General features: G+C 41.2%; 1 protein-coding gene across 1 annotated transcript in view; it reads right to left on the bottom strand.

Annotated features, from left to right (window-relative positions):
• The window catches only part of Dner (delta/notch like EGF repeat containing), a 336,946-nt gene that overhangs the window by 78,428 nt on the left and 243,960 nt on the right, over positions 1 to 14,558 (bottom strand). The window contains exon 8 of the mRNA XM_036173515.1: positions 8,803 to 9,027. Coding sequence (XP_036029408.1) covers positions 8,803 to 9,027 — 225 coding nt within the window. The remainder of the gene's footprint in view (positions 1 to 8,802; positions 9,028 to 14,558) is intronic.

The raw sequence follows: 14,558 nt of genomic DNA on the forward strand, positions 1-14,558 counted from the left end.
ATGAGGTCATATCTAGTTTACTATAGAAGTATGGAAATAAATTATTTTTCTGTGTTTAGACTGGGGTCCCATCCTTAAGATTTATCATTACATATCTTCAAATATTCCAAAATAAAATAAAGGGATCTTAAATCCAAAACCTATTTAGTGCCAAGAATTTAGGCTTTGTGCTACTCAGGCTATATATACCTTGATGTAACTACACTCACTGCACTGTAGTAGAGGTTCTCATGGTACAGTTCCCAGGCCAGCAAGCAACAGATTCACCTGAGAATGTGTTATAACACATGTTCTTAGGTCCTGCTGAGACCTCAGTCACTCTCAGAGTGGGGCCCAGGCCTCTCTGTGTACAGCTGGTGTGGTGACTAGCTTGCGTGTCACCTTACCACCACCACCTAGAATTACCTGCAAAGAGAGTGTCTAGGAATGTGTGCCTGTCGGTTGGGGATTGTCTTAATTAAGGTAATTGATCGATACAGGAAGACCCAACCCACTGTGGGCAGTGTTCTAAACTGTGTACCAAGTGAGCTCAGCTGAGCACAAGCTGGCTGAGCACTAAGCAGTCATTTCTTTCTGCTCTTGACTGTGGCTGTGATGTGACCTGCTGTCTTAGCCTTCTCCTTAGTGATGGTTGTATTCTGGAACTGTAAGCTACAATAAACCCTTTCTCCCTCAAGTTGCCTTATATGAGTTTATTTTATCAGAGTACCAGGGATGGAACAACAGGTTTCATACATCCCTAATCAGAATGAGAAGAAACTACCCCAGATTCAGACTGAGAAGCATATTACCAGTTCAGCTTTTTGATCCCAGAAACACTAACACCCCCCTTTCTCTCTCTCCCCGCCCCTCTCTCTCTCCCTCTTTCCCTCCCTCCCTCCCTCTCAGAATATTGTCATGAAATTACAAACTAAGGCAGTCAGTTTTACAAACTCCAAACTAAGAAACATTCTTTGACAAAGTTGTGGTGGTCTCTGAGCTCTGTCAGAAAGGGCTTCTCCATATACAGTTTGAGACCACAGACTTGTGACTGGGGTTATCCCAGATCATTTAGGTACATGGTATCTAGAATGTCAACCATGATTTTTTTCCCTTCTGAATACACTATTTTCCCAGAATGTCAATTAACGTGGGACATTCAGAGACAATGATGACATTTATAGTCCTCTAATGTTCTTGTTCATTGTTGTCATTCTCAGGTAAATATGTGGAATACAAAAAATAAAAATAAAAATTTATTAAATACCCAAGAAACTTCTCTCACTCTTTCATAAACATTTTGTTCGTGTGCCCCTCCCAGCTTGGCTACTATCCCAAGGGGCCAGAAACTCAGATGGGCTGAACCTGATTTTCAGTGGCACAGCTTTGGCTGGAGACTATCCTAGAGATATTTCAGCCATCAAAACCACCTTGGGGTAATTGGATTAGAAAGAAAATTTCAAAATGTAAATAAACTGGCACCACAAGTCAATCATTTTAGTCACCCTGTTCTGTTCCATTTGCCAATATTGAATGAAAGATACATAAGAAACCATGTGTAAGAAGTCACAGAGCAGGGAAGCTCAAAGGGACATCATTGCTGACGCCAGGAGAACATGTGGCTGGTAAATAAAGACTGAAACCAAGCCGAGTTAGGAGGGGAGCAGAGCAGATGGTTCCAGAATGCCCATTAGCCTTGCCTCGACCTTGGGGTCTCTGCGCCTCTTCGCAACTAACAAAAAAGAACAGGTTTGTTTTCTTCTTCCTTTCTCCTCAAATCTGCTCTCAGAGAGAGAGACTATCACACAAGGTGTGTGTTACTGTGTGCAGTGCATGCTGAGCTTGGCCCTGCAAGTAGCTCAGGCAAATGGAGCATTTGCAAACAAGAGAAGCAGCAGCTTTTACAAAGTGCATGGGGGCAGGGGAGGCCACGAGGTGCCACAGCTAAAGGCACTTGCCATCAAGCTTGATAACCGCAGTTTGACCTCCAGGACCCACATGGCAGGAGGAAAGCACTTGACTTCAAATGCTGGCCTCTAACCTCTACACACATGTACGTGGCACATGGGTTGCCATACACAGAATAAGAAAATACATGCAATTTTACATTTTACATGTACATTAGGCCTAGTCCTCCATTGCTGCTCTGGGTACCTTGCTGTCAAGTGAAGAAGCAGCACTGAAGATGCTGGAAGTTGAGAACAATGCAATCTTACGACACCCATCACTCCAGCTAACAGTCCAGCAACATGAGTGGGGGCACTCAGGACCAGCTGACTTGCCAACTGACCACAAAAGCAAATGTGGGCACAGTCCTTGTTGTACAGAGCAAAGAGAGTCCAGCTAGGGCCTCCCCAAGACGTGCCAGAGGATTGTAAATAGTAAGTGGCTGTTTTCAGCCAGCAAGTTTCTCAGTGGTTTGCTATGCAGCAATAACTAATACAAAGGTTTCATTTCCAGAAACAATGCCTAGCTTAAATGAGTAAAACCACCCAGATTAAAAAAAAAACCTCAGCCCAAGGCACCACGTCCTCCTGAGTCCAGACCACTTTAGCTGCTGCTTCTCCAGCCTGAAAACAATATATCACCAGTGAACTAGACCACAAACATTTGCTTTGTGATTTTTTTTTAAATCTGTGCCATCAAAAAAATCTATCTGTGTGCTGAAGCAATGTTTAGTAGTTAAAAGCATTTATTGTTTTTCTGAAAGACCAGGTTTTAGTCTCAGCACCACAACTGGCCCTAACTCCAGTTCCAGGGGACCCAGTGCCCTTTTCTGAACTCCACAAGCGTTAGGCATACATGTGGTACACAAACATACATGAAGGTAAAACACTCATGCACATAAAATAAAAATGAATGAATCTTTAATAATAAAATGATATGGAATATAAAAATGAACTGAAACATGTCTTTAAGACTTAAGTCCAGGAGCTGGAGCAATGATTCCAAAGGTAAGAGCACTGGCTGCTCTTCCAGAGGACCTGAGTTCAATTTCCTGCACCCAAAGGGCAACTCACAACCATACATAGCTTCAGTTCCAGGGGACCCAAAGCCTGTATGACACCAGGCATGTATGTTGTACACAGACATTCAATCTAAACACTCACACACATAAAGAAAACTATTTTTAAAGGGTCTGTTAGTCAACTCCTATAAAGCCACGGGGAAGTTTAAAAGAGAGGACAGGAGGTAATGAGTGAAAGGGAGGCGTCCTATAATCACCATCAAGCTGGGAGTGGTCTATGATAAAAAGAAAGAAGAGGGAGAGAGACAAAGAAAGGGAGGGAAGGAGGGGTCATGTATCAGTCTTCTCTAGGCAAACCCAAGTGCTCTGAATCTTCATTAAAATAGAGGCAATTCTGTAAAAGCATGGGCTTCCACAGTGAGCTTTCAAACTGAAAAGCAAGGGGCACAATGGCAAACAATAAGGGAAATGTCCTCAGGTTTTCGTACAAATCCAATCACGGAAGAATCTTCAAGCATAGTGAAGGCTAGAAGGCTGAAAAAATAGGACATGCAGAGGAACATTCATGTTTGTTGTCTAACATGGACTCTGGAGTCAGGCTATGGTCAATCACGAGATGGCTATCACCAATGACACCCATTGTTACAGGGTCTCCAATGCTGAAGTTCCAAGGTCCTGAAGAGCCACTGTTATTGACAATGATGACTGTGGACAGCTTAGGACACCAAAGATGTCTCAAGATAGAAAACTAAAAATAACAAAAGTAGGAAGAAAAAAGAATATTTCAGAGACCATGATATTTCCAAATCAGGAGTCCATGGTTCATAGTAATCAATACAGGAGACTTTCAGAGATGCAGAGGATAAGAGATATTAATGAGTAGGTATCATGGACCCTGGATTTGAGACATGCCAATCAAGAGAAACTCCCAGAGCTGATAGAGCAGTGCATCTATCACGTGGTTGTGTCTGCAGGCTCTGAGTCACAGAAAGGCAGGCTCCTTTATTTAGGTGTACCCAGCAGACACCAGGCCAAATATAGTCATAAATTCCCAAGCCAGACAGCCCTCTGCGTCAAGTTCAAAGCAGCACATGGATGGATCTTCCGAGAGGAGCAAAGACAGGAAGGAGGGGGGTGGTCCTATCTACTCATAAGAGTTCTGTTCCCTGTGGTGTTAGAGTTGGACACCTCTGTGCTGGGAACTTCTACTGTCTAAGAATTTCTGTTGTCTAAGAGTCACTTACTGACCCACAGCCAAGGCCACCTTTAATTCGGGTGCCCAGGTTTTCAGGAACAATGCTGAGATAGAGGAGTCTGACAGTTAGTTCTTATGATTGTTCAGCCAAATTAAGAGGCCAAGGTCACAACTAATGTGAGAGCAGGGGTTCCACAACTAGGCTTCCAAGAAGTCTAGCCTTTGGTCAAGAACAGGGAGTCTGTAATGTTGAGCAAATACAAATTAACATGAGAATTCCATCACCTCCATTTTCTGCCATCTCCATTTCCTAGATACCTCAATTTCTTTAAGAGAAAACATGTCAGATGTTTAGCACAGTATGTGGATGAAGTAAGTTCTCAGAGATAGAAGCAACTCAAGGCACAACCAGCCTGGAAAAGGTCATTGCCCCACTCCACAGAGCAAATCTGTGTGGCTAATGGCTCAATTTGATGTGCTAATCTGGGGAGCTACAAAGACAACCAGCACTTAGAAACTCCAGTTAAAGTCTTAATTTTTTCAGTCATTATTACCCTCAATGAATGAAGGTGACAGATTAACCCTGTTTCTTCTTTATTCTGAGGTAACAGAGGTTCTGGGTCCTAATCAGCTACATTCAAATCTGTCTTTCATCCCCATCTAGTGGAGTCAAGGGCAAAGAAATGTCAGCCACAGGTCTTACATCATGAAGGCTGGTAAATAAAGAAATACTTCCCTTACAAAGCTCCGTCCAGCCCCTGGCCCTTATCTATTTATTCATCACCTCTGTCAGAAAATGTAATGTTCAAGATGGTGAGTAACCTTTAATCCTTGGACAATTTGGTATGTACATGTAACTGATGAGGAAGTAACTGGCAACTAAGTTGATGGTAGAAATGGAGCAAAGATAATATTCAGCTTCTTATTGTTGCATGGTTATCTTGGGGTTGTTTTGTTTCTGTTTTATTACTGGAGATTGAACCTATATCTTCATATATGCTAGGCAAGTACTCTACCACTGAGCTATATCTTCAACCCCATTTCACTATTTTGAGACAAGATCTCAGTTGTTTGTGTAAGGGTTCTGTCCTTAGTGTCTCCCTTTTCTCTTCCCGCTCTCTTCCCTCCACGTGGTCTCTCTGTCTCTCTGGTCCTCTCTCTCTCTCTCTCTCTCTCTCTCTCTCTCTCTCTCTCTCTCTCTCTCTCTCTCTCTCTCTCCCAATAAAGCTCTAAAAAGGTAACTATGGCTCGTGACTTTCCTCCAGCACTCCCCTCAGTTGGCAGGCAGTGGCCAACCATGAGCAGCACCAATTTAACCAACATTTGGTGCTGTGACTCCAATGTACCCACCGAGGACCTGCCGACTGCTGCCGCTTGCCGCCTCCTCCTCTCCTATCCAGTGAGACCGGGAGACCAAGAGCGTGTGTGTCCCTTGCCTCCACAGGACCCCTATACAACTACCCTGCTACCGCCATGATTCTTCACAGTGAGTCTGCCATTCTCACAGCTGTAGTCTGAGCTATAGTCTTTGCAGGGGTTGTCCTCGGGCTACGCTGGCAGGCACATTTTTGCTCCTGACTGAGGGGGTCAATGTTGCCTCAGGTCTACCAGGTGGACCAACTGCAGCATATCTGCAGCCCTCACATTCCCTTGATGAAGAGGAATGGTGACTTGAGCTGATTCTTAGATCTCTCTCCACTCTTGGGGACACCCAAGGTTGGAGTCTGATCCCAGTTTGTTATTTTAATTTTTTATTTTTCTCTCAGCTACAGCCATGGGACAAAGGGGCAGATATATTTACCACCTACATTGGCAGATAGGGGCAGGCACCGGTAAACCTGGCCACATGACAGCCTCACGGGAACTTCTGCCAGTGAACGGGCAAATAAAAGAGTTACTTTATCTCCAAGCTTTCTGCTAAAGCTCTAAACCCTTCTCCCTCCCTACTTCTGCATCTGCCACATGCAACATTTTCTGTCTGATTTCCATTGACAGTGAGCAGGCTCAAATGGGCGGCCTTGGGTGGCTTCTAAGACTCTTGCCCTAACTCACCTTAGCTCCACCCACTCATTTTCAACTGCCTTAAGAAACACAGACAGGTCTGAAAACGGCCAAGGTCCATACAAATAAGTTTACAATAGTCAGGATGGCTCCTAAGCCAAAAAATCAGCTTATAGCCTCAGACAAGTCTTCCAAAAGGATCGGTTTACAGTCTGCCTACTGGCAGATCTTCCAAAAGCTGTCCTTAAGCCACCAACCATCAGGAAAAAAAAAATCCAGGACACAGAGTAAAGTCCGTCTCTTGTTCCCCAGACCTCCCGGCTAAAACTTAAGCATCTGGAGAGCAAGGCTCCTGACCCCATGGGCAAAAGAGTCATCTGTGGCATTTAAGGTGTGCCAGGGAAGAGATAAAAGCCCAAAAACAAAATTGCCAAGTGCTGGCACTCGCTGACTCCCAAAAGCTGTTGGGTCCCTGTTTTAAGTGAGGAAAAAGGCCACAGGCTAGCAAATGCCCTGCCAGGCCATCAACAGTCTTGTTAAAAGTGCCGTCTAGAAAGACAACCAGTCAGCTGACTGCCCCCAGGCGCCAAGACACATGGGTATGCTCACCAGGTAGGGAATAGCACATCCCTGTTCTGCCTCCTTCCCCAGCATGCAGCTCTGCCACACATGGGCTTAGGTTCCATGCCAACCAGGCCCAACAGGCTACCATGTCAACCAAGACTCTCATGGAGGTAGATGACGAAGACTCAGAAAAGACAGGGACATCACACAGGGAATTGAGGATACTTCACTTCAAGGTTTACAGAAAATCCTCAAACATTACTGTGATCATTAATTGTGCCTGTCTAGTTAGGTAGATGATGGTATCCAGATATTTCCTCTACATACATGTGGCCTTAAAGGCATTTTCTCTTAGATGATATTAAATTTACAACAGTAGTCTCTGAGCAGAGCAAATGACCATGCAATGGAGCCAGGAATCAGGCCATCTATTGGAGGCCTAAAGAGCAAAGACTTGGATTATTGCAGATGAAGGATTTTAGCTTCAAAGCACAACACAGGTGTCCTGCTGGTTTTGCAGCCTGCCAGCTTCCTCTACGGATTTTGGACTTGCCAGTCCCCACAACTGCATGAGCCAGTTACTTAAAATAACCGTGTGTGTGTGTGTGTGTGTGTGTGTGTGTGTGTGTGTGCCTGCTTCTCTGGAGACTCCTAACGCTGTTACCAAACAGATTAAACAGCCCCTCCTCTGTATTGCAGAGCATGGAAGAAAGAACTTGGCAAAATATCAGCTGCTTAGAAAAATCAGAGAATTAAGAGTATATATGCAAAAAGCTTTGCATCACCTTTTGAAAGCTTAGCTACATTTCCCACTAACTCTTTTAATTGATTTGTGAGTCTGAGATGTGGCCTTTGGAAGTTCTGAACCAGGCACTGGGGCCTTAGTGCCAGAAGCACTGAGGTTGGAATCTGGTTCAGGCTCTCTAATGAGTCTGAGGCCACAGGTAGAAAGTGAATCTCCAGCAGTTCTCCAGGTAAATGTAGCCCTGAAAAGTCCAAAGATGTGATATATCCAGCTAAGAACCTAGGAAGATTGTCACCCACTTAGCAATGGCTCAGCAGTACAGTTGTTGATTCAAAAATCTCTTTAAACACATATATACCTTTCTCTTACTCCTTGGGGCAGAGTGTCACCTATCACAATCATTAGCATATCACCTGTCCCTGAAGGATGGGAAAAACATCCCAAGTAGTGCACTGTGCAAGCATCACTGAGAGTGTTTTCACACATGCTAAGGTATCTAGGATATCCAGAGGCTATTCAACCCTATGGACCAGCAATATATATGTGGTATGTTGTAACAAAACATCCCTATGAGATATGTGATTGTGTCACACTGTAAAGATGATGAAAGTGATATTGTGGATGAGTTTTGGAACTTAGAGGAGGGAAACTCAACCCCTGAAGAGAAATGAAGTAACAGAGAGCAGACATCTCAGTACTAGAGCAAAGTCATGGATCAGTGAAAGCAGGTACTGGCTAGCCCCACTGACTAACCCGGGTTACATGTGGGGAGAAGTGATGTAAGGATAGAGACATTGGCATAATGGAAATGAGAGAAAGTAGAGAGCTGCCCACATGTTCTTTGCAGACAACTAGTAGATTAGAAAGACACCAATAAGGACAAGTCATCACTCTGACTTCTGGGTTTCCAAACCTCCACAATTTAAATATCGCTATCATGAATGCAAAGTATTTTTGGGAAATAAATGATGAAGCTATTGAACGTTTACTGAGGAAGTCAAGTATAACATGCTACATATGGATTAAGAATGTCAATAAACTGCAGTGATAAATGGACTGCATTGTGCACTGGACACTAAAATTGTGTTAGAAGATTCTGTCGTTTTTTTAATTTCTCCATCCTGCTTTCTTTTACTTTCCAATTTTCTCACATTGAATATGAACAGCCCATGAGTAAAAGAAAAGACATGTTTAAAGCCCTACCTAGAGTAAGTCTGATGAGTAGGTGTGCACAAACCAGTGGAATTCACTTCTATGCATGCCACACTCTGTGGGTGTCTTTTGCTCAGATTCACAGACAAACTAGCAAGTGGTCTAGGAAAAGCTTCACTGTCTACACGGAGAACCAACCTGGATCACAGAGGCACTTGTAGCTGGTGCCCATGCTGCGGCATGTGCCATGAGCACATGGGCTGAGGGCACAGAAGTCCACGAGCTGGGCACACGTCGGCCCTGTGAAGCCTGGGCTGCAGCTGCAGGTGAAGTGCACGCCATCCACATAGCAGGTGCCATTGTTCTGGCATGGAGACGACATGCAAGGGTCTACCTTCTCTTCACAAGCAGCGCCAACATATCCTGCAAGAAAGCATAGAAGGGCTTTGAACTCTTTTTTTTGTTTGTTTGTTTTTTTGAGACAGGGTTTCTCTATGTAGCTTTGCGCCTTTCCTGGCTCTTACTCTGTAGACCAGGCTGGCCTCAAACCCACAGAGATCTGCCTGGCTCTCCCGAGTGCTGGGATTAAAGGCATGTGCCACCACCTCCCAGTGGTGGCTTTGAACTCTTAAAGCAGGGCTGGAGGTATAGCTTAGTGGGTAAACTGCCTAGCAAGGACTAAGCCCCGAGTTCAAGCCTCAGCACTATGTAAACTAATCATAATGGCTCAAGCCCTATAATCCCAGTGCTAGGGAGGCAGAGGCAGAAGCTTTAGAGGTTCAAGGCCATCCTCAGGTAGATAGCAAGTTTGGGAACACATGGGATATATGAGACATTGTCTCAAAGAGTAAAAATAATAAAAAATTAGAACATGTTTGCATACAATCACTAATTCAGATAGGTCACAAACCACTAAGACCTATTAGATTGTTTATCACAGATTTGGTAACCCTATGTTAAAATATCAAATCCTGTGTTTCTACACTTATTGAAACACAAGATATAAACACAAAAAATTGCTTGGATGCACATCATATGTGTAGTATATGTGCACATGGCATATGTCTAGTTATATGTATGTGTGTATGTATAATCTAAAATATGCCAAAAATAAGTAGACAATGATTACCTAAAAGTATAAGATACAACACTAAGTGTAAAAGAGAGAAGACATGTAAAATAGTATATAATGAAGACATCTCACCCATACTTATCATTTGTGTTCTATTCAGTTTCTTGAAGACAAATAATACATTTAAGTGTATAATTTCTAGATAATAATTCATTCTTCGAAAATGTACAAGTCAGTGTTTTTAATAAATGTATTCAGGTGTTCAAGCAAATGGATAATATATATAAAATGTTGATTCTGATGATGAGTAAACAAACTCAGTACATCTATCCTTACAGTGCAATGTCATTTGGAAATAGTTACTAAGCACCAACATAAGCCACAAGATGAGTGAGTCTCCAAAGTATGACACTCTAAGAACGAAGACATGTTCAAAAGATCACATATCAGAAGACTATATATCATATCATGTCACTTAGTAGAAATGGCCAGAAAAAGAACACATGAAAATATAGAAAGAAGGGGGCTGGAGAGATGGCTCAGTGGTTAAGAGCACTGACTGCTCTTCCAGAGGACCCGGGTTCAATTATTAGCACCCACATGACAGCTCACAACTGACACCCTCACACAGACATGCATACAGGCAAAATACCAGTGAACATAAAATGAAAATAACTTTTTTTTTAAAAGTAAATATAGAAAGTAGATGTATGATTGATGTGGCTGGGGTATGAAGAGAGGTTGAGGATAACAGATGTGGGTGGTCCACTGGGTTGACGGAAATGCTCAAAAATGATCCATGTATATAGTTTCACATCTATGTGGATTTACTAAAATTGCTGAATTGTGCATTTTAGAAAATTGAATTATTATCTAGAAATTATACATGGGAGCATATTTTATGATATAATATTATGTAAAGCTGTTACATATTTTAATTTTAAATGAGATTATCAGATAAGTGAGTGTTTTTTATTGTTTTGTATATATAAAATTTGCATTTCTCAGGCCAAAAAATTACATACACATATATATGGGGTGTGTGTGTGTGTGTGTGTGTGTGTGTGTGTGTATGTATGTATCTATATATCTCTTCATCCACACAGGAGTATAAATTTAACAGTGTTATGAATGTAAGCTTCTTTTAATACTTCAAGACTAATGTGAAAATTTATTAAATATTTAAATTTTAGAAATAAAAGTTAAATAACATTATTCATGCATACTTTTCCTTTGATACTCTATTTTTCTCATCTGTTTTAGTTTATATTTATTTATACTCATATGTAATTCCTTAGTGATATTGACAACTTCTATAGTTATTGTTAAAAATATAGTAAATCTTTAAAATCAACAAAAATAGTCCCAGATTTTATTATCTGAAGGACAACTCAGAGGTGGGCATAATTGGCTTGAAATTATTCTGAGTAGAAATAGAAAAAATTAAATGACATTCAATATTTTATAAACTTCTCTTAGCTTTTATATTTTAGAAACCAAACTAAAAATGCAATATACAATCAGTCTTGATAATGTTTGCATTCTCCAAAGAGTCGCCTGGAGTAGAATATTTTTCTATTTGAAAAGCTTCCCATTTTACAGGTTGGAAGAATTAATATTGTTAAAATACCTATACTACTCAAAGTGACTACAGGTTAAGGCAATCACCATCAAAATATCAATGACATTTACAGTAAAATAACAACAACAAAAAAACCCTAAAATCCATATGAAAGAACAAAAGACCCCAAATAGACAAAGCAGCCTCAAATCTGATGAATAAAGCTAGATGTGATACAGTACCTGACTTCTGGAAACACAACAGAGCTGTGGTGCCCAAAACAGCATGGCACTTGAAAGCACAATCCAATAAAACAAAAGAGGAATTCTAAAAACAAAACCACAAACCTATAGCCAACTGATGAAGACAAAGAGAACTAACTGGGTTCAATTGCCACCTCTGTCCACTAATCTGTTAGACCCAGGGATACTACTGCATCCCTCTGACTTGTTCTGGTATTGAGTAGGATGCAGATACTGATGATGTCGGCTATTTGGATTTACTATGGAGCTAAGATGCAAGCATAGTAACTCCCAAATGCTAACTATGGAACAAGTAGCCACATTTGTATGTGATATTAATTGCAATGGAAAACACGGGGGGGGGGGGGGGAGTGTCCCTGCAAGAGGGTTATCAGGCCAGCTGGGAGGCAGGACACCAGAAGCATTTCATTTAGGAATGAAAGGAAGAAGAGAATGCTGTGCCAGATTTTCAAAATCCTCTACTTTTATTAGCAAACTCTGCATTTCCTTCCATTGCTCAAGCCATCATTATCTTTTTGTTCATATGACATCCTTTTGTAAATGACTCACTTCCTCCTCAGTTGCCCTGTAAATGACCTTCCTAGGAGAACAGGAATAAGGCTTGTAATACTAGTAATGAAAAGCCTCCTCCGCACCAAAAAAGTTTGAATTTCCTTACAAGCTGTCTGACCTTGGACAAAGTATCTTATCATTCTTGGTTCAATTTCCTTACCTACAAAATGTGGTAGACTCCTACTAGGTGAGACTAAGTATGGTGGCCTGTGGTACCCAATAAATGTTGGATTCAACTTCCTTTAAGCTGTGAGTCTTTTACTATGTATACTATGTGTACTAAGAGATTGTGCATAGGGAAACTGGAAGGAAGCTGGCCTGTTAAGCAATCTCTGGAACATAATGAAACTTCACATTTGCCAGAATCCCCCAGGGCTATATCCCTGAGCACAACTAAGGGCATTTTCTGGAATCAAGAGCTGGTCACATACAGTTATTGGGCCACCCTGCAAGGCAAAGTGAGTGAGCTCTTGGGATAATAGCTGTGGGAAGAAGTACAAGAATTGCTCAGAAGAAAAAAAATCTCTTCTTAAGTTCAACAGGAGTCTATTGAAACAGTGCTTACTTATGCAAGCAGTTAGAAGTATGCTCATCGTTCCAAGGATTTATAAACCCCACAAGTGCTGTTATTACTTCATTTTCTAATGGGAAAGTAGACAGGAAAGTCAAGGACTTTGCCCTAAGGCATACAGTTAGAAAAGGAGAGTCAGATTTGAACCCAGGATTCTCAAATCAAAGTTCTGTTCTAACATTCAATCACACAGAGTACATAGTAAAGAAGACAGTAATGAGATGAAATGGTATCTGTCTGAACCCTCACTCATTACCTGTTCCTTAACCTAGTGTCCATCCCCTAACTTCCTGCATTAGAGAACTTCAGCTCACACAAAGACAAAATAATAGCTACACTTCACAGCATCTGCTACAGCAATATACTGATCTGTCACTCCATTTCTGGACAGTGAGATATAAATGTAGGCAAAACACCCATGCAAATAAAATAAAAATATTTTAAAAACATAAAATAGAAGTGGATTTAATAAGAGGAAGCATAAAATATTACTTAAGTTTAAAACAGCCAAATAAAAAGAAGAGCTATACCATGTTCATGGATTGTAATACATGATCTCATTAAAATGTAAATCTCTCAAACTCCTTTACTATGATAGCAGATTTTAACATATCTACTATTTGGAAGGCAATCAAATTCGAACTGATAATCTCTATCATTACCATCAAGTCGCACTCTTGCACATCTCAGCCTCCTTATTTTTGAAAGATAAAAATCTTACAGAAAGCTTGGGGTCTTGATGTTAGGGAATTAGTCCACGAACATTTAACATGTAAATGACAAACTTAAACATTAAATGGAGCCTCATCTGACCTGAAATCTGTTCTCTTAAGTTCTATGTGCCTCACGCTGTAAAATCTGTTTAAAAGCACTTGGCAAGTTAAAAGTTCTCACATACAAAACCGTGACTGAGCCAGCCTTAGAGAGGCATGCTTGCAATCCCAGCATATAGGAGGCAATCTAAGGGATGAAGTATTCATTTTGGCTCATGGTCTAAGAGGCTACAGTTCATCAAGGCATGGCAGTAGGAGGCAGCTAATCCCAGTGCGCACACCCAGGAAACAGAGAGGGATGTGTGCCAGTGTTCAACAGGTTCTCTGGCTTCTTTTTCGTTTTCATTTAGGTTGGGTTCTTAGCCCATATCCAGTGTGGCTCTTCCCTTGTCACACTCACTATGGCATGTATGTACCCACATACACAGAAAAAATAATTCTAAAAATAACAAAAACCTATGCATAGGACAACAAATGGAATACAGCTCTGTAGAGTATTGAACCATAAATAGTAAAAAACAATAAACAGTAGTACTGCTGAGTACTCCTTAGACTCTTGTTCTCTGCACCATTTTGAGTTGTGGTGCTCTGTGTTAATCACCATCTACTGTAAAAAGAAGCTTCTCTGATGGGGTTTGAGAAATGATCTATGCCGGGCGGTGGCAGCGCACGCCTTTAATCCCAGCACTCGGGAGGCAGAGGCAGGCAGATCTTTGTGAGTTCAAGGCCAGCCTGGTCTACCAAGCGAGATCCAGGGAAGGCACAAAGCTACACAGAGAAACCCTGTCTTGAAAAACCAAAAAAAAAAAAAAAAAAAAAGAAAAGAAAATTAGAAACTGTAATTTAACCAATTGACTCTGCCTTCAAATTTAGTATCTGAGCCAGTATCGATATGAATATCTGCTGAATATGCATTATGCAAATAAAAAAAATACCCTTGAGATACACACATTATGAAAATCAGGTATTTAAGACCAAAAGAAATCATTTCTGAGAAATTTTAAACTGCAAGACAATGAAGTCACTCTGTGTACTATCAGAAATATAAATAGCTTTGCAACGTTAATGAGTATATGAAATAAAGCAACACTAGCAATTATACTGATAGTATAAAGGCAAGTCACATGGAGGAAGTATGTATGTAAGTCTGTGGAACAACTCT

The sequence above is a fragment of the Onychomys torridus genome, chromosome 23, assembly GCF_903995425.1.
Source record: "Onychomys torridus chromosome 23, mOncTor1.1, whole genome shotgun sequence".
NCBI classification, from domain to species: Eukaryota; Metazoa; Chordata; class Mammalia; order Rodentia; family Cricetidae; genus Onychomys; species Onychomys torridus.